Here is a 23,237-nt window from a genome sequence, read left to right on the forward strand (position 1 = left end):
TAGCAGCTACATGACCGCTAGAGAAACAGTGGAAACAGAGGTGGTTCTGAAAGCACAATTGACGACACTTTTCACGCCAGGAATCATCCGAGTTACGAGGATGATAAGATGTGGTGTTGTATCGGGAACGAGACGAAACACGGCGAGGAGTAGAGGAAATAGCCATAATGACATCACCATCGGCATCGACCGTAGGGGTGGAATTATCATCTAATAATGGAGAGATACCAGGGTAGTAACAGCAGTGTTCTGCACGAATAGCCAACTGGGTTGCTTCGTAAAACGAGGATACGGTTCTTAAACGTAAGTCTTTGCGAGTGTTTGGTTTCAACCCTTTAATGAAAAGATTGATTAAAACATCATTACTCAAGGAACGTGGTGGTAGGAGTTTGCGGTAACGGTTAAAGGTTGAAACGTAGGCTTCGATCTTGTCTTTTTGCGTTAACGAGGAAAGCTTCTGAATAACATCATAGGAGTCAAACTTACCTTGGAAGGCTTGTTTAAAAGCCTCTTTGAAGGCGTCAAAGGCCATTTCGGACACATCGTGATTGCCAGAGAAGGTCATGAACCAGTCTAAGGCCGGACCATATAAATTAGCAGCCAAATGACAGATACGTTCATAATCGTTCGTAACACGTTTTACGACAAACTGCACTTCGAGGGATTGCAAAAAACTATGCAACTTGATAATATCTTTACGCTCACCGGTAAAGTCATGAGGAACTTTAATTTCAGCTGGCATGACAGCAACAGGAGAAGACATAGTGACAAAATAACCGAAACAGTGGGATAAAACAATTATAAAAATACGCTACCAGGTGTTGTAAACCAACTTAGGAGTACGATACACTTAAATAGTAACTACCAAAACTTAACTTAACAATTATATTCGTAAGTTCGAAGTATTAACTGGTGTTAAGTTAATAAGATTGTTAAGTTAAGTTTTTAGTAGTTGATATTTAAGTGTATCGTACTCCTAAGTTGCTTTACAACAAAATTATTGTATAGTGATCTGGCTGGTATTTTACAGATGACTATAACCCTGATTATTCTTATAACTATAACTTACTTATCTTATTCTGTGTAATTCTATATAGATGCCTCATGGGCATCGCTTTATATACAAGCGAGTTTACGCGTCGCAACATGTTGACGCGGACGTCTCTGATTTAGTTAGGGCTTGTAAGTTCCTAACCCTTGACACAGTGTACTGAAAGTATCACTATGTCACATAAATTCGACTTTTAGGAGGTAACTAAGAAATATATTGATCAGTAGTAATAGGTGTAAGAGAATATGTTGGAATTGTCAATATTAGGCATAAGATAAAGCTAAGGTGACACAAACAAATAGAGATGAGGCTCGTAGAAGTATAAACAGAGTAGATAATATATAGTATAGAATAGAGAAGATATTCTTGCTTCTTTGCTTGGTGTTATTTTCTTTTTCTTTTTATATAAAAGAAGTCCAAGAAAAGTTCACGATGAGACAGAGAAATCTTGTCCCTTTATATACGATTTATTTGGTGTGCAGACACTTGATAATTGTAATTGATTATTAGCAATTAGTCAATTAGTTATCAGTTAGTTGTATTAATTAAGAGATTAATGTTCTTGAATTAGCATTAATAACTTATTAATTCATCTCATACCTGGCTTTTGATACGTGACAGTTCATTTTTATGTGACTTTAGTTTTAGGAATGATGTTTAGAAGTAGTGGTGTAGTGTAGTATTTTCCATAAGTAGTGTAACGATATCGGATATTGATAAGGCTCAATTAGTGTGTATAAGTGGTTGTTCTTTGGAATTGGGCTAATGACGTTGGATCTAAGAAGTTAATTCTTGGTTCTATGTCAACAGTGATTTGCAATCATAGTAATACTATGAGTGCACTATGCTAAGTGTTAGGAGCTGACAAGCTCTAGCTAAATCAGAGAAGTTACTTCAACATGTAACGACGCGTAATCTCGATTGTATATAAAGGCGAGGCTCATGAGGCATCCGTATAGAATTATACAGGATAAAAGATACGCAAGTTATAAGTATAAGAGTACTCAGGGTTACAGTCATCTTTAAAATACTAGTCAGATCACTACATAATAGTTTGTGTTGTTCAAAGTTTTTAATTGATTAGCTTTCTAAAACCGTTAATCTCGCACAAGCATGATATCCGATTGGTGAAATAGGATTATTGTCCATTATTCAACACTTAAAATATTACTTACATGGACACCAATTTATATTAAGAACGAATCATATATCATTATTGACTTATCGTAATAAAAAGAGAACATTCTGCCAGAATCTCACGTTGGCTAGCTTTCTTAGCTGACTTTGATTTTACTTAAGAATATATTAAAGGGTCTCTTAATCACGTCTCAGATACCTTAAACAGACCTGCCACGGACAATGAGAGAATTACTACCGAAGTTAATAAAGTTGCAACAATTGAAGATTCGACTATCGTATTTTAATAACCAGCATAGAAAGAATCACTCCAGTTGATTGGTATCTGCTGCAGTTTTGGTACAAGACGTTAAGATTGCATCAGGTGATAAATCGTTATTTGAAAAATACCTTAAAAAATTTAAGTTATACAAGGAAGCAATGGCTCGTTACAAGTTTGAAGAACATATATTATATTATGATGATAGAGTCTGTGTTACTCACTAAATTACTGAACATTTTTTCACGATAATATATTACATGGCAGCCATTTTCGCGAAGTAACTACGATCAATAAACTATACCCTAATTATTCTTGTCCTTCAATGGCGGCCTGTACTTATATCTCAAAGGATGTTTTCAGTGTCAAATTATGAAAAAAAAAGGATTTTTTTTTGGGCCTAAGAAGTATGGACAACTGGAACCATTAGCTATTCCACAAGGACGTTGGCTAGAATTGTCTATTGATTTTGTTACCGGACTTCCAAAAAACGATATGATTATGGTTGTAGTAGATAGGTTTTTTTAAAAGAACCCATTTTTATCACCACTAAAATATCCTTTGAATCCGCTAGTACTCTAGATTTATTTGCTTACCATGGGTTTCCAAGAACCATTGTTTCAGACCGTTATATTAGATTTTCTAGTACGTTTTTTTTCAAAGAAGTTACAAACCATCCGCAGACAGAAAGTGCTAACAAAACATTAGGAAGACTACTACGAAGTTTCTGTTCGCAAGATCATGATCAATGGGATATATATATTCCCCCCCCCCCTCCCTCATCTTCTTGAGTTTGTTTACAACTCTACTTTTCAACGTTCCATTCAAGCTTCATCTTTTGAAGTGGATTTAGGTTATGTTTCAATTGGACCTCTACTGGATATTGGTAATGAGCTGTCGGCTTGAAATTTAGAATTATTTAAAACCATCAAGACTAATTCGTTAAGAACTATTGGTTTTCTAAAACAATATCAAGAAACTATGGAATCTTGGGCTAACGAGTCAAGAATGCCCAATACTTATCAGATCGGTGAATATGTGATGCGTATTTTACTGGGGGAGGGGGAAGATACTTGAAAATTCAACCTATTTTTCCAGGACCATTTAAGACTGTCAAATTAGGTATTAATACAGTTGAACTTGATCTACAATCTTTGTTCAAGAAGCATAGAATAATTAATATTAAGTGGATTAAACGATTCATACGGGATAGAGAAAGGTACCCACCCCAAGAATTTACCAAGAACTTCGATTGAAAGATTACAGCGTGCTTCGGAAATAATTGCTGTAATAGGATATGACGTGAACAGTTGAGAATACTATTGTAAATTACGACATACTGATCCGTAATTAAGATGTACTTCTACATTTGAAGAGTTCAACACCCTGACAAGTTCTAGAAAATGCTTCATTACTAACTAACTTTAATATATTAGTAACCTTCATTTAAGAGAGGGAAGATATTGTAGATCTTAGCAGAGTATAAAGGAAATTATAAATCAATGAGATCTTATGATCTGTAGATAGTACGATGTTGCGATCTTACGATGGTATCATCATGCAATTGTGCAATTGCTCAATTGCTCATTAATTATATGCTTTATTTGACGGAAACAGCCTTATTTAATAATGTATGAACAGGACTGGTTTCTCAATCAATTGTTTGTTAAAATTTATAGTCAATCTTATTTTAGATCTTTGTTTTAGTTAAAAACATTATAACAAGTTAAATGCTCATGGTTAAAGTCTATTATACTTAGTTAGAAGTAATAAGTCTGTAAACTTGATTATAGTTTACAACAGTTTGTGTTGGAATTATCTTGGAACACTTGATAAGTTACTAGGGCTACCCATCATTTACCAGTACATGATCAACGACCTCTACAGCTTATATAGCAAATATGTTTCCCACCACGCGTTACCCTGCCACAGTCCCCTAACTGTTTTTCGTCTCGCGCTAACATTCCAGGCGGCGTTTGCCATACATCTACACATACATACATACATACATACATACATATATATATATATATATATACACAACAAAAACACAAATAACAAACATATAACAGCCGTTCTTCTGTGGTCTTTGCCTTGCTGCCCTCTGTTTTTCTCAGACATCGTGTTCTCTCGTAGTAACCTCATCTCACAACTTCAAGCTCCATGAGCAGTAGTAGCCGCCCTCACTCCCACTCCCACGCTGCCTCGTCTCCCTCCAACCGTCCTCTGCAGCTTGCAGTTCTTGGCGCCTCTGGTGTAGGCAAAAGCACTCTTGTCTCTCGAGTCACCGTCCACCATGCCCCCACTGCCCACCACCCAACAACCCAGCACAGCAGTTGGTTGGCCCACTACGAACCACACAGTCCCCTGGCTCGCACTCTACTGGACCCACAGCCACAAAGACGTCTGTGTCTCCGAACTCCAAGCAGTATCTGTCCAGACCCACTTTTCGCATCACCTTGTCTGGGCTTGACCCTGCTGGGACCATTGGTCTATTCTGCCTTTCTAGACGAATATACAGAGGCATCGTCTCAATTGCAATTGCAGTTGCAACCACAAGTACCTTCACTGTCACTATCGCAAACGCAAACGCGGGCACAGGCACATAACTCTCTTATACAGACACGTCAGTCGTCCATAAGATCGGGATCCCACATGCGACTGCCGATGAGGTCAGATTACACTCTGCCTGCAAACTACATCCCACCACACTTCCATCCGATCACACTAGATATCATTGACACAAAACCATACGACCCGGCTAGCGTGGTCCCCTTTTTAGAGGTCAGCTTGTTTAGTAGGAACCTGGGCAAGAATGTGCTGCACAACTTGGCAGATTCTCCGCGACATCCTGTCTCAACGTCGGCGCTTCTGGTGGCATCTGGTGCTTCCGAGCTGAATGCCAATATCGATGGATATCTGCTGGTGTATAGTGCAGTGCCCGAGTTGAATAGACGCTCACAGCCACCAGCGTATGGCAATTCAAATTCTAACGAGATGCAGGGCGAGGGTGCTCATGACGACGACGGAGGACTTGCTACCGTACGGGACGTCCGAGATGCCATCATCGAAGCTTGGACAGAGTATCGTGATTACAAAGCTCGGTGGGTCAAAGGCCAAGAATCAGACGTCTATTCTCTTGCTCATTCTTGGAAAACAATCTGGCATACCCCTTCGCAAGAACTGGCCAAAGAAAAAACACGCCACGATCTACGAACGTTCCAAACCTCTCTGCAACCATTGGATTTGAACCCTCGCTCGCCAGAGTCACCACCGCCAATGATCGTGGTTTGTACGCATGCAACTTCTCCAAGAGCCTCCGACGCCTTAATACAGCGCGGCTTACAATTGGCCAACTCTTGGGATTGTAGTTTTGTGGCTTTGGATAGTATAGATAATTTAAATGTAGATGTAGCGTTTAGTCTATTGATTAGAGAAATCGTAGAAAAGCAAATCCTACAACGGAATACATAGTACAACTATACACGTTTTATAGAGGGGCTGTTGACACACCGCAGTACAATACTGCCATCGTCATACCCAATGATCATCCAATCCTTGGATGCAAATTTATCGATACGCATTGTTTCAGTGATCCGGTGGTGTTCACCATGTTCGTATTCAAACCTATCAAGACCCACAATACTTGAGATCTTGGTGTTTCGTTCAAACTTCCTCGACTTGTCTTGTCCGTTACTACTCACACTCACCACAAGATTACTACGCTGTTTGGCACTTGCATTCACTTTACCACTTTTTTTGCTAATCACTATACTCTCCCCCTTCCAGCTACCAACAAGTATATACTCTTGTAAAACACTCAATTGACCAAGTCTACCCCCCCGGTTCACCTCGATCGACCTTGTAGTTCCCTCCATTACATCAAATTTTTTCACCGCATTCCCCGTGGATACACCATACAAACAATCTTCTCCCTCGTCCAAGCACATATCTAATACAGGCTCTGGGGAAAACCCTTGATTCACATAAACTACCGTGCCACTATCTTGTCCCGCTGCCTTCGGCAAACCAAACCCAGCTATTATCCCACTTTCTGTCCCACAATAAACTACTCCCTTGTTATTATCCAATACAAACTTCATTATTATCCCACTCTTGTTTAAATCGTTTAATTGTAAAGCATATCCATTCTCTTGCAACTTCTCATACACATTCACATTATGACAAACCCTTTGCAACCGATTCCCTCCTTCCCCTTCACCCAATCTCACCCGATACACATCGAAATTCTCAGATTCTTGTGTATTACAACACACCAACATATATTCATTTCCCCCATTGTCTTGCAATTTTCCCATTTGGAAATTGGCAAAATTTAACGTGTTCACAGGGATACTCCACACTTCTTGCATCTCCTCCTCTTGCCCGACTCTCAATATCCTCAACATATAATCCTTACACAACACTCCAATAAGTCTATCGTCTATTTGTTCAATACTCATTATATTCACCCTTTTGCCAATATCATATCGTGTTACGGGCCTTCTAGTGATAAGATTCCATATCACTACTTTACCCTCTGTATCCCCAGATATCAACCGGGGGACTTTTTCTTGTACTAATCGAAGGATACATAATGACGTCACACTCGTTTTATGGTATCGTAATGTGAAGTTCATACTTGTACGATTAATGGTACGAATGATATGCAACAACCTTTATAATGTATTTTTTTAAATCAATTCGCGTTTTTTTATCACTTTACTCGTTTCGTTTCCGATGCGATGAGCATGCCTTTTCTTACTACATATGCACAAACACATACAAGTTTTTATTACAATGATAGATGAAGAGTGGTAGTGACAATAATAGGCTCCACCAACGCTACAAAGTCTTGAAAAACTTATTGTTTCGTAGATTGAACAATGGCCCATAAATACATTGTTCAAGTTGTTTTTTTGACACTTCCGAGGATGAAAAATCTTTGTATATTTCATATATTTTATATATTTTATATATTGTATATTCTTTTCACTCCTACTCAAAAGGATAGGAGGTTTCTATATTTGATAACTATTTATTAAAGTAGAAATATTCTTTACAGTATGACTGAAAATAGCACTTCTACAGAAGATTGTAATGTCGTACAAAACTCTTCCTCATTAATCTATTCCTTCCGATCTGAGAGATGGTAAATTTTGCTCTAACAAGAGTCTCAGGTATTTATAGCCGGCTACGATTCTGATCATAGGGGGTATAGAATCGATCAGCCAGAAAGTGGAGAAATTTTCGTCTCAAATCAGATCGTATTTGATGAAAAAGCGTTTCCGCAAGAAACAACTTCAGTTGTTGAACTGTCACAAAAATTCGCTACTAATGCCTTAGGGGGTATTCCTTTATATCCTAACCAAGGTTCATCTATTAGTGTATATAGTTAATCCAATAGTCTCCTCTAACAACAATGAGAACACTTCTTTAACAACATTTTCCAACGACAATGATAATAATTCTTTAACAGTCGACACTCAAGGCCAATTATTAAATGATGAAATGAATATAGATGTAGCTGAAAATATTAGCCAAGAAGCTCCTAATCTGTTACAATATGAATAGATGCTGAGGATGCAAAGCGCAGTAATTAATGTGCATAATGAAAGTGAGCATATGAACTCCTCATTTCATGAATCAGTTAAACAACTGGTACTCAGAGTGGATAATGCTCTTAGAACCATATGTAAGACTTCTTCCTTCTTATTGGTATCAATTCCTGAAATTATTGAAGGTCGAAAGGATGTCACCCCATTACCCAAACCGCATTTGAATACTGTTGGTATTATGGATGTACCAAAGTTAGGCTCAGATTAGTCCTCTAAACGTCAACGTGTTTCTACTACTGTGGTGAACTCAGATCACTTAGTGACTCAACTCTCATCACTAAACCATGATTCCTATGACTCACTTCAAATACCAGCCGGTTTATTAGACAATGATACTGTGATGAGTATGACGGTTAGAGACTTACATCGTAGGTATAAAGATTTGGCACAAATGACCGTTATTCCTAATGGTGTCAGGGTGGGGCAGGGTGCAGCAACACTAGTGCTCCTACTCCTCAAATTACGCTTCCTTCCTCCTATGCGGTGGATGCCAATAGTTCCGATTACACAAATATTAGATTAATTGGCCCAGTTGATTCCAATGATTCCCCATATTTATCCTCTACCAGTTCTACAAGATATTATGCTAAAGAATATCCAGGCAAAACTAAGATTAATAAACATTGGGCATTGACTGTTAGGACAAGTGCAATTATTGCAACTGCAGCTACTCAAAATACTTATTTGCAAGTTATGAAATCATCTGATTCTGAAAAATGGTTGGCTGCGTGTGAAAAAGAGCTCGAGTCATTCAATGCTCTGGACGTATACAATCTGGTTCCATTACCAGAAGGTAGACAATGCTTAGGTAGTCGCTGGGTTTTCACGATGAAAGACGATGGTCGTTATAAGTCTCGATTAGTTGCCCAAGAGTATAAGCAAAAGATAGGTATTGACTACTACGAAACGTTTGCTCCTGTTGTACGTTATGCTTCAGTTCGTCTATTTCTGGCAATCGCTGATCAGTTTTCCCTCTCTGTACATAAAATGGATGCCGATACTGCTTTCCTGAAAAGTGAAATAGATGGAGATGTATATATCAAACAGCCTCAAGGTTTCGTTGATCCTACACATCCTGAATATGTGCGGAAACTGAAAAAGGGTATGTATGGTCTGAAACAAGCTCCACTATTATGGAACAGACATATTCATCATACTCTTACCGAACTTGGATTCCAAAGACATGCTATTGAGCATTGCTTCTACTTCAGATATTCTACTACTGGTCTAATTTTGATTGCACTCTACGTAGATGATTTATTGATTGCAGCTCCTGATAATGATTCCCTTGATATAGTCAAATGTACTCTAAAAATTTATTACTCAATGAAAGATTTAGGGCCAGTAAACAATTTTCTGGGAATAAATGTAAATCAGCCATCTGATCATTCTGTTTCTATTTCCATGGAGGACTATATTACCAAAGCAGCTACCACTATATTTCCTGCTGGAGTCAAGCCTAGTCACATTCCACTATCACCTACAGCTCAATACTTTGATCCAACATCTCCTGCCGTGGATTCAATCACCGAATATCAAACAATCATTGGCCAATTGTTATTTGTAGCCAATGCTGGTCGTCCAGATGTTTCGTTTGCTGTATCCTTTCTTTCTCGATTTCTGAAAGATCCCCGTGTTGTTCACCTGGATGCTGCTTATTAAAATTTGAGGTATCTTTACACCATTAAATCGATGAAAATTGGGTATGATAAACCATAATACGCCAGGAGGTAAGCCATCTATTTAGCGGACGGACCAAATGCATTGGTATGAGAGAAAATTCACACAATATCTTTGTTATCTACAGAATCAGAACACACTGTAACTTCAAATGAAGCATTAAAAATCCTGTGGCATTTACTGGAATATATGGATATTCCGGTTAATAATGCATTATTATTATTGGACAACAAGCCAGCGAGCAAGCTAGACTCACATCCAGTCCTCCATTCTAAAATAAAACATACTGAAGTCCTGTATTGCAAGACTTTTAATGTTGTCGATGATAAACTGTTCGAGCTTCAGCGTGTGTTGAATGAGAATCAAGCGGCTAACATTTTAAGTAAACCTTTAGCTGGAGAAGTTTTATTGAATATTGCACCCTAGTCAAAGGGGGGCACAGAGATATTCTGAGGAGAAGCCCAACCTCTTTATTTTTTTTTTTTTTTGGTATATGTGTATAATTTTAGTACGTTGATTTTTATTTGTTTTATGAAAAATAATATTATTTTGTCTCATCTCTTGTGAATTTAGTATGCGGTGTGATCTGAAAATTGTTGAAATTTGAACTAGGTAAGCCATCAAAAAGAGAAAATTAAAAGAACTTCAAAGAAATTTATAGGGTATGAATAATTTGGTACAGTTACCGCTGTTTGTATTCTGTAAACGGAAAGTATTTGCAGAAAGCGACAAATACTTCGAACAAATATATATATAAATACTAAACATGATTTCTATCATTCAGCAAATAATTGTTGTCCCTTAATATTTGAAATATATAACTGTACGGCGTTTAATCTTTTGTAGTGATATTATTTCCAGTTAAAATTTAGAGAATAATTCTGTTTAAAAGATGATTATAAGCATAGAAACTTTTTCCCTTTTGAGTAGGAATAAAAAGTATGTAAAAATATGTAAAATAAAAAAATTATATGTCAATTACATATTTGGTAATTTATACATTTTGATTTGAACAAGAAGAACTATTTCATCGTCGTCTATAGGTGAAACATTTTTTCATCCAATTAACTTGACAATTGATGTGTAGCTCTTACGTTCAGTATCTTCTGTAGTATTTGCATTATGTACTCTAATTAGCAACAATGAATTATCTAATTGGGGCTTATATTAGCAACGTATATTCACGTTATACTATCTCTTATCCTAGAACAGTGTATTTACTACTTCATGTATAAAGACCAAAAATATCAAACAGAATTAACCATTGAACATGATCGATGCACTCATTGTAGGACATGAATGAATCCTAAAGTGTCTGTAGGAAACCCATGACACATGTCAAAGGAAGAACTTCTAGTGGGAATACTTTTCCATCAGAAACAATTTAAGTAGATACAAGATCTATCTATTATTGGGATGATAAATCCTATACTCTCACGATCAGAATAATGCATAATTAATTTGCCAAGACTAGAATTCATGATAATTCAATTTCTGTCTACCGCAGGTTTATAACCAATATTTTTATATTATCACTAAACGGCAGCATCAAGTCTTTAATTAAAGATACTATATTGTTTCAGTATAACTGTTATCTAAAAGTATATGAGCCAGAATCCAAATGTTTACATAATGAACGCATTAATCACGTTCAAGTCATTACTTCTTCTCTTATGCAGAACATTATATAGCTTAGTATTCTTAAGTTCGTTTATATACACACTTTCTTAAATAGCAAGTCTAATCATGATCAGCCTATGAATATAATACTACCAAGTAATAGATCTAAAAGAAAGATATATATTTAACTTTTTTGAATGCCATGACTCTTTAAATTATTTAATGAGTTAGAAAATGGGTACTATTTCCGAACTATAAGACTATTATTTACCAAACTTGTTTTAAATTTCATCTTCAATTATTTCTTACCTAGCTCATGAGTTTTAGATTCAATTCGAGCATTTCTTCTTTTATATATTGCTTTGGTGAGTTCTTTATTGACCTCATTCTTGGTATACTACAAACACAAACGTAGATTTAATAAAATCAACTATTAAAGTTAGATAAATATATATGATAAAAACAAAATATATAATTTGTCAAATATACAATTGGTTAAGTGAGTGATGTCGTAAAATGTTGTCATGATGTTAAGAGTGAATTTTCCTTACCTTGTTCATCTATTAATGTAATTATGTATTGAAATTCAGTGGTAAAGGAAAATTAAGTAAAAAAAAAAGTGAATGCGAACGAAAAAAAAGATTAACTAATGATGTGAAGAAACTTAAATAACAAACAAATAAACAAAAGAAAAAAAGAACCGAATTAACAAATAAACAAACATAAAAAAAAACAAAAATGTCAAATTGAAACTGAAAAATTATTAGAGCCAGTGGTACTATTATTATTGCTAACACCAGATCTTGGAATACTCTTAATTTTTTGTCTTAAAATCATCCCACTTTTGAAATTAATTATCCATTCGACGGTATCATCTTCATTTAACGTCTTAAATTCCAATCTTTCATCTAAAGTAATTACTGCAAATAAATTATCTAATATACCTCTTTCAATTTCAACACAATCCACCACTTTATCTAAATCTAATTCTTTTCGTAATTTATCATTTCTTAATGAATATAATTTCAAAGAATGATTTGTTAATACAGCTTTAACTTTTTTCCATTTAGTTCTATTGAATCTACCTTTCATTAAGATATAGATTAAACTTTGATAAATTTCTGTTTCTGGATTTCTTGGATCATATGTTTCATAGAATTGCTCCTCAGATTTAGATCTTGGCATTCTTGAGCCAATTGTGGAATAACTTAAAACGTCTTTATAATCATTAATATTATTTGCAGTGGATACAGATGATAAGACATTTGATGAAGTACTAGTTAAATGATGATCGTTAAGTGTATGTGGATCTGTTCTGTTTGAAGTATAATATTCTTTATCTGGATCATTTATAGAATTGTAATGCATAATTTTATCTTCTTCACTATTATAAGTATGCTCTTCTTTCTTAGGAGATTCCCGCAGAAGTGGAGATTTTTCGTTTGACTTTTCTATTGACTTGTCTAATGGCTTTTCTGTTAATTTGTCTATTAATTTTTCCTTAGGTTTATCTTCAATTTTTTTTGGGCTTAATATTTTCTTCAATTTACTTTCATCTTGATTTTTCAATTCTTCTTTATTTGGGTCCAAAGATTTATCCTTTAATTTCTTAGGGGAACCATTAGGTATAAGTTCTTTATTTTTATCTTTGACTTTCTTCTTCTTCTCTTGTCTTTCCTGCTTTCTCTTTTCTTTCAAAAATAAAGCTTTTTCATCAAATATGATTTCAGGATTATTTGAAACTTCTTTTTTATATTTAGGTATCTTCCAAAATTCATCTAATGATATTTCCCAACCTTTTAAAATTTTCTCATCTTTACATTCAAACCAAAACGTATTTTCCTTAGCATATATAATTATTACAGACAATTCATGATTGATTCGAAATGAAAGAAACTCAGATCTGGGTATTACGCCTACAGCTTCTCTTTCGTCTTCAGTCTTGTAATAGCTAAATTGGTTCCTTCTCAATACACACCAATAGGTAGTAGGTCCATGCTTCAGCCACCAGAGATGTGGATGTGTATGACTATGATTTATTATACCATTTGGTTTCAGAAGTAATAGTTGTTGTGCATCTGGTCTGATAATACCTGGAGTAGAAAACCTGCGATGGACTGTTGAATTCGCACTAGGTGTGCTTGCATTTAAATTTAGACCGGGATCTGCATTGATATTTGAATTTACAGTGGCATTTGCATTTGCTGTTACATTTGCATTTGAAGTAGTAGACGAATTATAGCCTGCAGTCTTTAATGTGTTGAGTGTGGTGGGTCTTTTCTTCAAATATGAAGAATAAATGACTTCATGGGACCCTAGTTGGTCTTGGTAGGACATTGCACCTACAAATATCTGAAGAGACGGACTCTGTATTATTAGGGATGAGTAAATTTATGGTATCTGTGAAATTTTTTAATTTGTCTTATGTTGCTTTGATATTAGATATAGAAATAGGTATATATATATAAAATTTGATCTAGTATAATGTATTTTATTTTATTATTCCTTAAGGATTAATTTTTACCTTTTGCAATTTAACTTTCTATTTCTTTTTTTTTCTCTCTCTACATATAAAAAAACAAGCAAACTTTATGATCTAATGATCTTGTATAATAATAATACTCTTTAATTGCATTCTGACTACCCCTAGACTCAAAATACCGATTCCCCACCTATTACTAAATATTTCATACCCCCGAATCTGCAATTATTAGCCGTAAATTCCTGCCCCAGATTTTAAGCAGATCGCCAGGGGGTGTCAGCTTGCACGTGCTTATAGCGTGCCTGTAAATGTTTTGTTGCAGTCCGAAAGCCAAGAAAAAAATTAAAGCCAAACGGAGTTGGAATTGCTGACACCAGGAAAGAATGAGGGTTGGCGTAGGGTTATGGCGTAGGGTTATGGCGTGGGGTTACGATGTAGGGTTACGATGTAGGGTTAGTGTATTAGATTAGTATTAAAAGTATATCTTATTAATAATCTTTTCTTGATTTCAATAATAGGTTTTATTTCTAATGGAAGTGAAAACAAATACGCATGGTGGATTGGTATTCTTGTCCAATAATAGAATTAGCATACCGTATGTCATTGGTATTAATATGAATGATTTTTGAAACTTTATATTTTAGAAATTTGGGGTTAGGAATGCATGAACCTATATATAGCTAAGTTCCGTTTATATATACTAAATTACATATAAGGTACATTCTGTGAATATGGTCCAAATCTTGTTTCAATCGTCTTATGAGTGGGGTGGGGGATGCTCTTTGTATAATTTTTTTTTATTTCTTTTTAGTCTGTACTTGGTATGCTCTCTCAATGGAACATCATGCTTCCTCTATTGTTGCGATAACTATTTCCAGTATTATTTGTCACTAATAGGTTGGGATTGGTTTCTCATGTATGGACCGTTACCATTAACATTAGGATTCATACTTGAGTTGAAATTTTGAGATGGAATTCTCTGTTGGTTCTGTTGACTTAATGGCCCATCACCAGCAGATAAAGATCTTCTGTTGACACTTGCTTTTCTGACAGATCCAGATCTCTTAACGCCTGGCAGTGTTCCCTGAGAGCCAGTACTTTGAGTATTGGAAACAGGCATTGTACCACCGTAGAAACTTTTTCTCTTGATGGATCCGTTGTTATTTGAATTAGATGTGGTGGGCGTCAAATTACTAGATGTACTACTATTTACATTATTATAGCTATGATATGGCATTTGCTGCTGCTGTTGCTGCTGCTGTGTGTTTATGTACGAACTTCGTTTACTCATTCGTAATGGGACGCTATTATTATTACTAATGCTATTATTGCTATTTTCATTGATTATTGAATTTAATTGAGTATTTGTTTTGCCTTCCAACGCAACCAATGCTTCATCTCTGGCAAGATCTTTATACTTATCACTTATGTTCAGTTGCATCTTGTCAGAATAATCAAATAATTGATTCTTGGATTCTTTGTATAATCTTACCCAACTTGGCAAATCTAATTCAGAAATAGCCTCTTGACATTTCACATCCAAAAATGCATAACGACTATCTTCCAATTCCTTCATATCTTTATATTTCTTATGGAAATGATCCATTTTGTCATCAATACTTAAATGATGTTCTTTAATTTTTTGTAATTGGTTGATTTGACTCTTCTTTAATTCTTCAATTTGTTGTTTCAATTCAGTAACTTCGGAATTATAATGATTTCTATAATATTGTTGAGATTCAACAATTGCATCGTATTGAGCCTTGTACAATTCAGACTGTTCTTGTAATTGTGTTTCTTTAAGAGTGGATTGCTCAACATTAGATTTCAATGAAGTATTTTCTTTTAACATTTGATCGAATTTTTGTTTTAATTCATTTAATTCATCTTCAGTATCTTTTAATTTCCTTGTTTTTCTACTCAACATCGAATTAAGATTCTCATTTTCATGTCTTAAAGATGTAATATTTTCATGGAATTGAGATTCCTTCTGTTGAGCAGCATCCAATTTTTCCAGCAGACTATGAGATTGGATGGTTAATTGTAGATTAGTGTTGGTCAATGTATCAATTTGGTCATGTAATGATTCGATCACCTTGGAAGACGAAGAAGAGATTCCTATCGATGGTGAAGCAGCAGCTTTACTGCTGTTATTCTTATTCACTTTTGGTGATCCATCAATACTTACCATGAAAATGTTATGACTTGGCGCAAGTTTACCTTGAGATAATCTTTTTGGGGTCATTGGACTATCTGTGGCAGATGTTAAAACGGAACGTGTAGGAGATCCAGACATGATAACGGGTGGAGTTGAAACTTGTAACATAAGAGCTTTCTATTTTGTTTTGCTTTGAACTTTTCTTCTTTTTTTTTTTTTCGTCTTTTTACTCTAATTTTTGTTTTTTAGGGACAAACGATTTGTATTTTCTGTTTGTCAAGCTAATAAGAGTATTTCTTTTTTTATTTGCTTTTTTTCTTTACTCTAAGTGAAATTCAAAAATATAAAGGAAAAAAAACCAGATTTTAATAGATCTTGAGATTTGATTTAGCTAGTTTGAAAAAAATATTCGATGGAGTTCGTTTAATTGACGTATATTAAAAATGAATAAATAATATTAAGAAATTTAGTACCTTTAATATGTATTTTCTTATTTAAATATAAGGAACAAAGGATGATATCTTTCTATAGATCTTAACTGAGCAAAAAAATGATGTTAACTAATAGAATCAAAAAAAAAATAATTTAAAAATTAAAAATTAAAAATTAAAAATTAAAAATTAAAAATTAAAAATTAAAAATTAATAATTCAATTATAACAAATAAATATATTAAATCTATTAAACTAGTGATTTGTTCGAAATGCAATTGATAATTTTTACAACGAATCAGTTCTTTTTGACAGTATCAAAATGGAATCGTTGACCCATCGATCGAAAATGTAAATAGTAATTATAATAATAATAATTAAAAAAAAGTAGCTAAGAAACGAATCATGAAAAGAAGCCTAGTTTTATTCTGATCTCTTCGTGTTTTTTTTGTTTACCTTCATTTGTGCGGGTTTTACCAGATACGGAAATAAAACTTTCACATTGCCATGTCACAAATTCCGAAAAAAACTACAAAGCGCCAAAAATTAAAGTCCAAAATATTGACAAATCTGGAAAGTTTAAATGTTTGAATCATGCATATTTTTTAAGCTGACAGTTAAATCTCTGCATATAGTGTTCCTTTATTGTTCTAGCTGTATCAGATCTATTCTAGGAAACGATCTTATGTTGTAAAATCTTGTGTTTTTTGTTTTTTTCCTATTTTTCTTTTATTTAGTTTAATCAGTATTTATTAAGCTTTAGCTTTATTCCCCATATTATTATGTTTTATAACAAAATGTTGTGTAGATAAGAGTCTCAGGGTTTCATAGAGGAACAGCGCATACTTGATTAATGTGATAGATCAGATTATCATATTTATTGAATTAGAATTAGATATTTATTATACAAAAATAGAAATAAAACAAAAGGCAAGTAAATGATATATATATATATATATATTATTGGTGATGATTATATATGTATGAGACAATTCGATGTCATATCAGAATGCAAACGTGCATAGGAGATTGTTCTAATTCTGATTTGTTATTGTATGATTATTATTTATTGAAGCATTATTTTTCTTTATTTCATTAATAGAATTATGAAGAAAGATTGTACGATTATGGCTTTATTATAACATGAGAGTCAAATTACATACCAAATTGTCTTGCCATTTCTTGCATCTTTGGGTCTTGCATCATCTTCATCATGTCGTTCATATTTGGCATACCACCAGCGCTTCCCATTCCTGGCATACCACCGGCACCACCAAACATATTCATCATATTTTCCATCATACCTGGATTCTGCCTTAGTCTTTGTTGAGCTTGTTGCATCATTTGAGGAGATATCTTTGGCATCCCAGGTATATTTGGCATTCCACCCATACCTGGCATACCGCCCATACCTGGCATAGCGCCCATGCCTGGCATCCCACCAGCACCTTGGGCACCCTTTGCCATTCTTGCCATCATTTGTTGTTGCATTAAAATCATTTCCACTTCAAAAACAGAAGTACCAGATCCCTTGGCCACTCTAACCATTCTACTTGGTTCGTCAATAAATATTCTACCATCAGATTCCAATTCTTGTTTTGTCATTGAATCCAATACATACACCATTTTTTTCATCTTTTGTGATGTTTCTTCTTCACTAACTTGACTCATTAAATTACCCATCCCTGGAATCATTTGAGCAATATTCGATAGGGGTCCCATCTTCATTATAGTTTGCATTTGTTTCTTGAAATCTAATAGAGTAAATTTACCTTGTTGAATATTTTCCATTGTAGCTTTAGTATCTTCTTTATTAGAAACGGTTTGAAATTGTTCTAATAAACTTTCAATATCACCAATACCTAATAATTTAGAAACAAAGGATTTTGGAGAGAATTTTTCGAAATCATGAATATGTTCACCAGTACCGATAAAAATAATAGGAGTATTTGTAGCAGCGACTGCTGAGATAGCACCACCACCTTTAGCATGACCATCCATCTTGGTCAAGATGATAGCACCGAAATCTGATGAATCTTTAAAGGCTTTAGATTGTTGTTCAGCAGCTTGACCAATAGAAGCGTCCAAAACCATAATGGTTTGGTTTGGTTTAACTACATTGGAGATTTCCACCATTTCCTTAAATAATTCTTCTTCTTGACGATGTCTACCAGATGTATCTACAATGATAATATCGAATTTTTCCTTTTTAAATTTGGCAATACCTTCAGCAGCCACTTTAACTGGATCAGCTTCAGTATAAGAACCGAAAAATGGGATATGAGCTTTAATAGCATTTTGTTTTAATTGATCAAAAGCACCTGCACGGAAAGTATCTGCACAAACCAACCCAACTTTGAAACCTCTCTTGGAATAATAAACAGCCAATTTGGTACATGATGTGGTCTTACCAGAACCTTGTAAACCTACAAACATGATAACATTGGTTTGTCTCTTTTTAGGCTGGAACGGTTGATCAGATTTATAATCTACTAAATTACAAAGTTCATCAAAGACTGTTTCTTGAATTAATTTTTTAGTTTGAGCATTTGTTACTGAACTTGATGCGGTTTTACTTTCCATTAACTTCGATTTAATATTATTTCGCATTTGAGAAACTAACTTGATGTTGACATCTGATTCTAATAATGCAGTAACAATTGTTTTTAACATGATATCCACAGTGGTGGTATAATCATCCTTCGAATTGGATAAAGCGCCATTGACGGCATTATTGATACGCTTCCCTAAATCTGCTAAAACCATGGTGATGATAAGGATGTAAGGTTCGAAGATATTATTTTTAAATCACGTACGTATTAAATCACAAACTGTAATGCCAAAGTAATAAATTTTTAGAGATGTTCTTTTCAAAATTAAAAAAAAATAAAAATAAAAAGATAAAATGAAATAACGCGTGTATCTCTAAGATGCTAATACACTGGAACCTAAAGCAAAATAAAAAAGATTGCCTCTAGTTTTGTTAGTCAGAGATTAGCTTAGTCTGCTATATTTTGCTAAGTTAACCTTATACAATTCATTTACTTTTATTTATTCAATATTACTTACTACTTAATTCTTCATTTTGAATTTTTTGCCAAAGCAGCTATCTTCTCCGTAATTGTAACTGTAGGCCACGGATGGAAGATTTATTGGCAAGTGTTTCCGAAACAGGAAAGTGTCGCACGTGATACGAGAACCGTCATATATTATTAAATAACAATCAATTCATATTCATATATAAATCATAAATTGTTTAAATCAAAAGAGTTCCAACTGTCTGATGAACTTGTCATGAGGAGGATTTTTCAAAAAAAAAAAAAAAAAGAAAGTTCACACACTTTTTTTTTGACTATACATATACCAATTGGTTGAAATCCAACAACAAACCCCTAATAATCTATCTAAGACAAAAATAACATACTACCATGTTTTGTTTATCTTATTATATCTTAGCATTTTAGCATTTTCATAGCTTCCTTTATAAATATAATACTATTAACTCTCTGTCTTATATTTTATATACCTTATATTTTTGTTCCAGAAAATACTGGAAACCTATACAACACTATATAACCCTAACACCACTAACCCTAACCATAACACATCCAACCCTTAATAACCCTTATATTATACCCTAAGTCCTTAAGCCGTCGGACCGGAAATCACCCGCACATGCACGTGACCATTTTCCAAATTAGGCAAGTACGCCGATACTGCCCTTTTCGCGTTCGTATCGGGTTCTACAGCTTTTTCTCAGAGCTACGTATCTGTCTCTGTTTCCTCTTTGGTCTTGGACGGCGGCTTTGTGGCGGTGCAGCTTCGGAGTTTGTCTTAGCATGTTTACAATGGTACTACGACATTTCTTCTGCCGACACCGCTGTTCTCAGAATATTACGTAGTGGCTACTGAGGGATACCATTAAGCAGATAGTTTGTGATTCTTAGAGCTTCTTTAGAGGTAATCCCTGTAAAGAAATGTATCATATTATATATACATATACCTATACATATACATATATATATATATATATATATACATATTTAAGCGTATGAATAGTTCAAGGCATAATGGGAATTAGAAATAATCTTTATTTAAGGCAAATTGCAAAAAAACATTATAGTTTAATTAATTCTAGAATATTATTTAACTGCCATTTAAAAATTATTATTAACAGATATATATATATTTATATATATATATACGTATATTTGACACACCTCATCTCAAACTAATAAGTTGTTTCCATCGTTATTATCTAGAGAACCATTATAATACTGATAATATTGATTTTCAATCTTTTCCTAATATAACAAATTGTTCATATTTCTCAAATTTTTCATGGGAAAATTCGACGTCATGACAGATAATTTTGATAAATCCAATCCTTTCCTAGGGTACGATCTTACGGAATATTCGAGAGAAAGTACAGTGGTTACTAATAATATTCAAACAAGTAATACAGATGCAAGTAAAGAAAATCATTCACCACTAGCATCACCTTCAAAAGAACAATATCAATTACAAACACACACGTTACGTAACGAAACTTATGATACCCGTACCACAACATATACTAATTCGAGGAACAACAGTATTACAGATGTGGACGCTTCTCTGCTAGCAAGGCAAAACATGATAGTGAATGCCGATGAAGATGAAGATGATGAAGAAGAAAGTTATACTGCCTTTATTCTCGAGGAGAACTCTCCGGCTGCAAAGAAAGAAGGTACATCCAATTCAAAGGTATTTTTCATCTTATTAAAATCCTTTGTAGGCACAGGTGTCTTATTCTTGCCTTCAGCGTTCCAATCAGGCGGTTTATTATTCTCAAACCTCCTCTTACTATTTTTCGGCATTTATTCCTTTTGGTGTTATTATATCTTAACATTGGCTAAAAAAGTTACAAATGTCAATAATTTTGAAAATATTGGCTCATATTTATATGGAAATTGGTTAAAATTCATCATTGTTGTTTCCGTGGTGCTATCTCAGCTTGGGTTCGCGGGAACTTACGTCATCTTCACTGCTGAAAACATTAAATTAGTATTAGAGCATGTTTGTAACGTTAAAAATTTACCAATTGAAATCTTAATCTTTTCTCAATTGATCATTTTCATCCCATTATCCTTCTTGAGAAAAATTTCAAAATTGGCTATCCCAACATTGATAGCAAATGTATTAACTTTAGTAGGGCTAATCCTAGTAGTAGTGTTACTCTTACAACATTTAATATCCCAAGGGAAAATAAATAATGGAATTGGTCCGGATGTGATTTTTTATTTTAATTCATCTCAATGGACAACCTTTGTAGGGATTGCAATTTTCTCATTTGAAGGGGTTGGTCTGATCATTCCGGTAGAAGATTCAATGAGAAACCCAGAAAAATTCCCCTTGGTTCTATCTTTGGTATTACTTGTATGCACGGCAATTTTCATGTTAATTGGGACTTTAGGGTATTTGACGTTTGGTAAAGATATAACTCCTGTTATATTATCAAGTTTCAATCAAAAAAATAAATTTGTATCAATTGCTCAATTATGTTATTCCATTGCTATCTTGTTGTCAACTCCAATTCAATTGTTCCCCGTTTATAAAATGGTAGAAGAAGCAATCTTTAAAAAAAATAAAAACAATACCGCCATATCTTCAACTTCCAGTGAGCCACAAGATAATGATAATGAAGAAAATAAAGCTATGTTAACTGAAAAAATTATCCTTTCTGGGAGAGATAGTAATAAGATCAAATGGTTGAAAAACCTTTCAAGAACAACTATTGTGCTACTTGTGACAATCATTTCATATTTTGGTTCCCAAGATTTAAGTAAGTTTGTGGCTATCGTAGGTTCAGTAGCTTGTATTCCATTGATTTATATTTATCCACCCTTCTTCCATTTAAAGACACATAGTTTACCAAATTCACTAAACTTAAAATTCAAATGGAGAGTTATCATCGACATTACTCTTTTGATTTTCGGATTGTTGGCTGTTCTATATACTAGCTATCAAAGTATCTTTAATAGCTAACAGCACATATACCATAAATGGTGTGTTGTCTTTTTGTGCTTTCTTTTTTGATTTCTTTGGTAATTTTTCTTTATCAATTTTATGAAAAATATGTTAAAATTACCCAACACTTAAATTTGAAAATGGACACTTAGCAAAGATTTACGAACTTTTCAACTCATTTAGTCGATACTTCTCCAATGTGAGGTTTTCCGCTTATCCCAATTCTTCAAGAACTTTGAAACTTTTGATGCAGAGAGAAGCATTATTCTCTACAAGCACTGAATATGCTTTGATAGTAGATATTTAGGACGAATAGAACTTCGAATATCGAAAGATTTATATTTATTATAATTCTAATGGATTTGACTAAACTCATAAAACTAGATATCCTTAACCGGAAAAAACGCAGATAGGTATAAATTAATGAGGTAAATCATTATGCATTAACGCCAATAGTAGGAACCAAACTATTAAATGACTTTAACGAATAGAAATACATCGATTGTCTTTTATAAGTTTCTCAACAATGTAACGCTATTGTTATTTATTTTAAGAACGAATAATAAAAATAACACAAGATAACAGAGCATTTCTTCTGATAGTATTCCTATTTTTTAAAAAAATTTACCTTATTTTGTAATACTTCTGAGGTTGTATTCGATATTTTCGTATTACATTTATTCCACTTTCAAACATCGTATTTGAATTGGAGTTGATAAACATATCACTATTGAATAATATAACTGAGCTTCCGGTACAAATTTTTTATTCTGAACAAATTTTTTACTAGAAT

At 34.0% G+C, this 23,237-nt stretch overlaps 8 protein-coding genes across 8 annotated transcripts; 3 read left to right on the forward strand and 5 right to left on the reverse strand.

Annotated features, from left to right (window-relative positions):
• Positions 1-763, reverse strand: TBLA0F03150 (uncharacterized protein; the record flags this gene model as incomplete). The annotated part of the gene is made up of 1 exon (XM_004181325.2): positions 1-763. A coding segment is annotated over one exon (763 nt), but the record flags the coding sequence as incomplete, so codon positions are not given.
• Positions 764-4,610: 3,847 nt separating this feature from the next.
• Positions 4,611-5,921, forward strand: TBLA0F03170 (uncharacterized protein; the record flags this gene model as incomplete). Its single annotated transcript, XM_004181326.1, has 1 exon — positions 4,611-5,921. The coding sequence occupies one exon, from the start codon at positions 4,611-4,613 to the stop codon at positions 5,919-5,921; it is 1,311 nt and encodes a 436-aa protein (XP_004181374.1).
• Positions 5,922-5,926: 5 nt separating this feature from the next.
• On the reverse strand, positions 5,927-7,087 carry ASA1 (Asa1p; the record flags this gene model as incomplete). Its single annotated transcript, XM_004181327.1, has 1 exon — positions 5,927-7,087. The coding sequence occupies one exon, from the start codon at positions 7,085-7,087 to the stop codon at positions 5,927-5,929; it is 1,161 nt and encodes a 386-aa protein (XP_004181375.1).
• A 1,671-nt stretch (positions 7,088-8,758) lies between these two features.
• TBLA0F03190 (uncharacterized protein) lies at positions 8,759-9,727 on the forward strand (the record flags this gene model as incomplete). Its single annotated transcript, XM_004181328.1, has 1 exon — positions 8,759-9,727. One exon carries the CDS (start codon positions 8,759-8,761, stop codon positions 9,725-9,727), a length of 969 nt encoding a protein of 322 aa, XP_004181376.1.
• A 2,379-nt stretch (positions 9,728-12,106) lies between these two features.
• OPY1 (Opy1p) lies at positions 12,107-13,702 on the reverse strand (the record flags this gene model as incomplete). The annotated part of the gene is made up of 1 exon (XM_004181329.1): positions 12,107-13,702. One exon carries the CDS (start codon positions 13,700-13,702, stop codon positions 12,107-12,109), a length of 1,596 nt encoding a protein of 531 aa, XP_004181377.1.
• Positions 13,703-14,727: 1,025 nt separating this feature from the next.
• SHE3 (She3p) lies at positions 14,728-16,173 on the reverse strand (the record flags this gene model as incomplete). Its single annotated transcript, XM_004181330.1, has 1 exon — positions 14,728-16,173. The coding sequence occupies one exon, from the start codon at positions 16,171-16,173 to the stop codon at positions 14,728-14,730; it is 1,446 nt and encodes a 481-aa protein (XP_004181378.1).
• Positions 16,174-17,590: 1,417 nt separating this feature from the next.
• Positions 17,591-19,201, reverse strand: SRP54 (RNA-binding signal recognition particle subunit SRP54; the record flags this gene model as incomplete). Its single annotated transcript, XM_004181331.1, has 1 exon — positions 17,591-19,201. The coding sequence occupies one exon, from the start codon at positions 19,199-19,201 to the stop codon at positions 17,591-17,593; it is 1,611 nt and encodes a 536-aa protein (XP_004181379.1).
• Positions 19,202-20,776: 1,575 nt separating this feature from the next.
• On the forward strand, positions 20,777-22,462 carry TBLA0F03230 (uncharacterized protein; the record flags this gene model as incomplete). The annotated part of the gene is made up of 1 exon (XM_004181332.1): positions 20,777-22,462. The coding sequence occupies one exon, from the start codon at positions 20,777-20,779 to the stop codon at positions 22,460-22,462; it is 1,686 nt and encodes a 561-aa protein (XP_004181380.1).
• Between the last annotated feature and the right edge of the window lie 775 nt (positions 22,463-23,237).

This window comes from Henningerozyma blattae, chromosome 6 (genome assembly GCF_000315915.1).
Source record: "Henningerozyma blattae CBS 6284 chromosome 6, complete genome".
NCBI lineage: Eukaryota > Fungi > Ascomycota > Saccharomycetes > Saccharomycetales > Saccharomycetaceae > Henningerozyma > Henningerozyma blattae.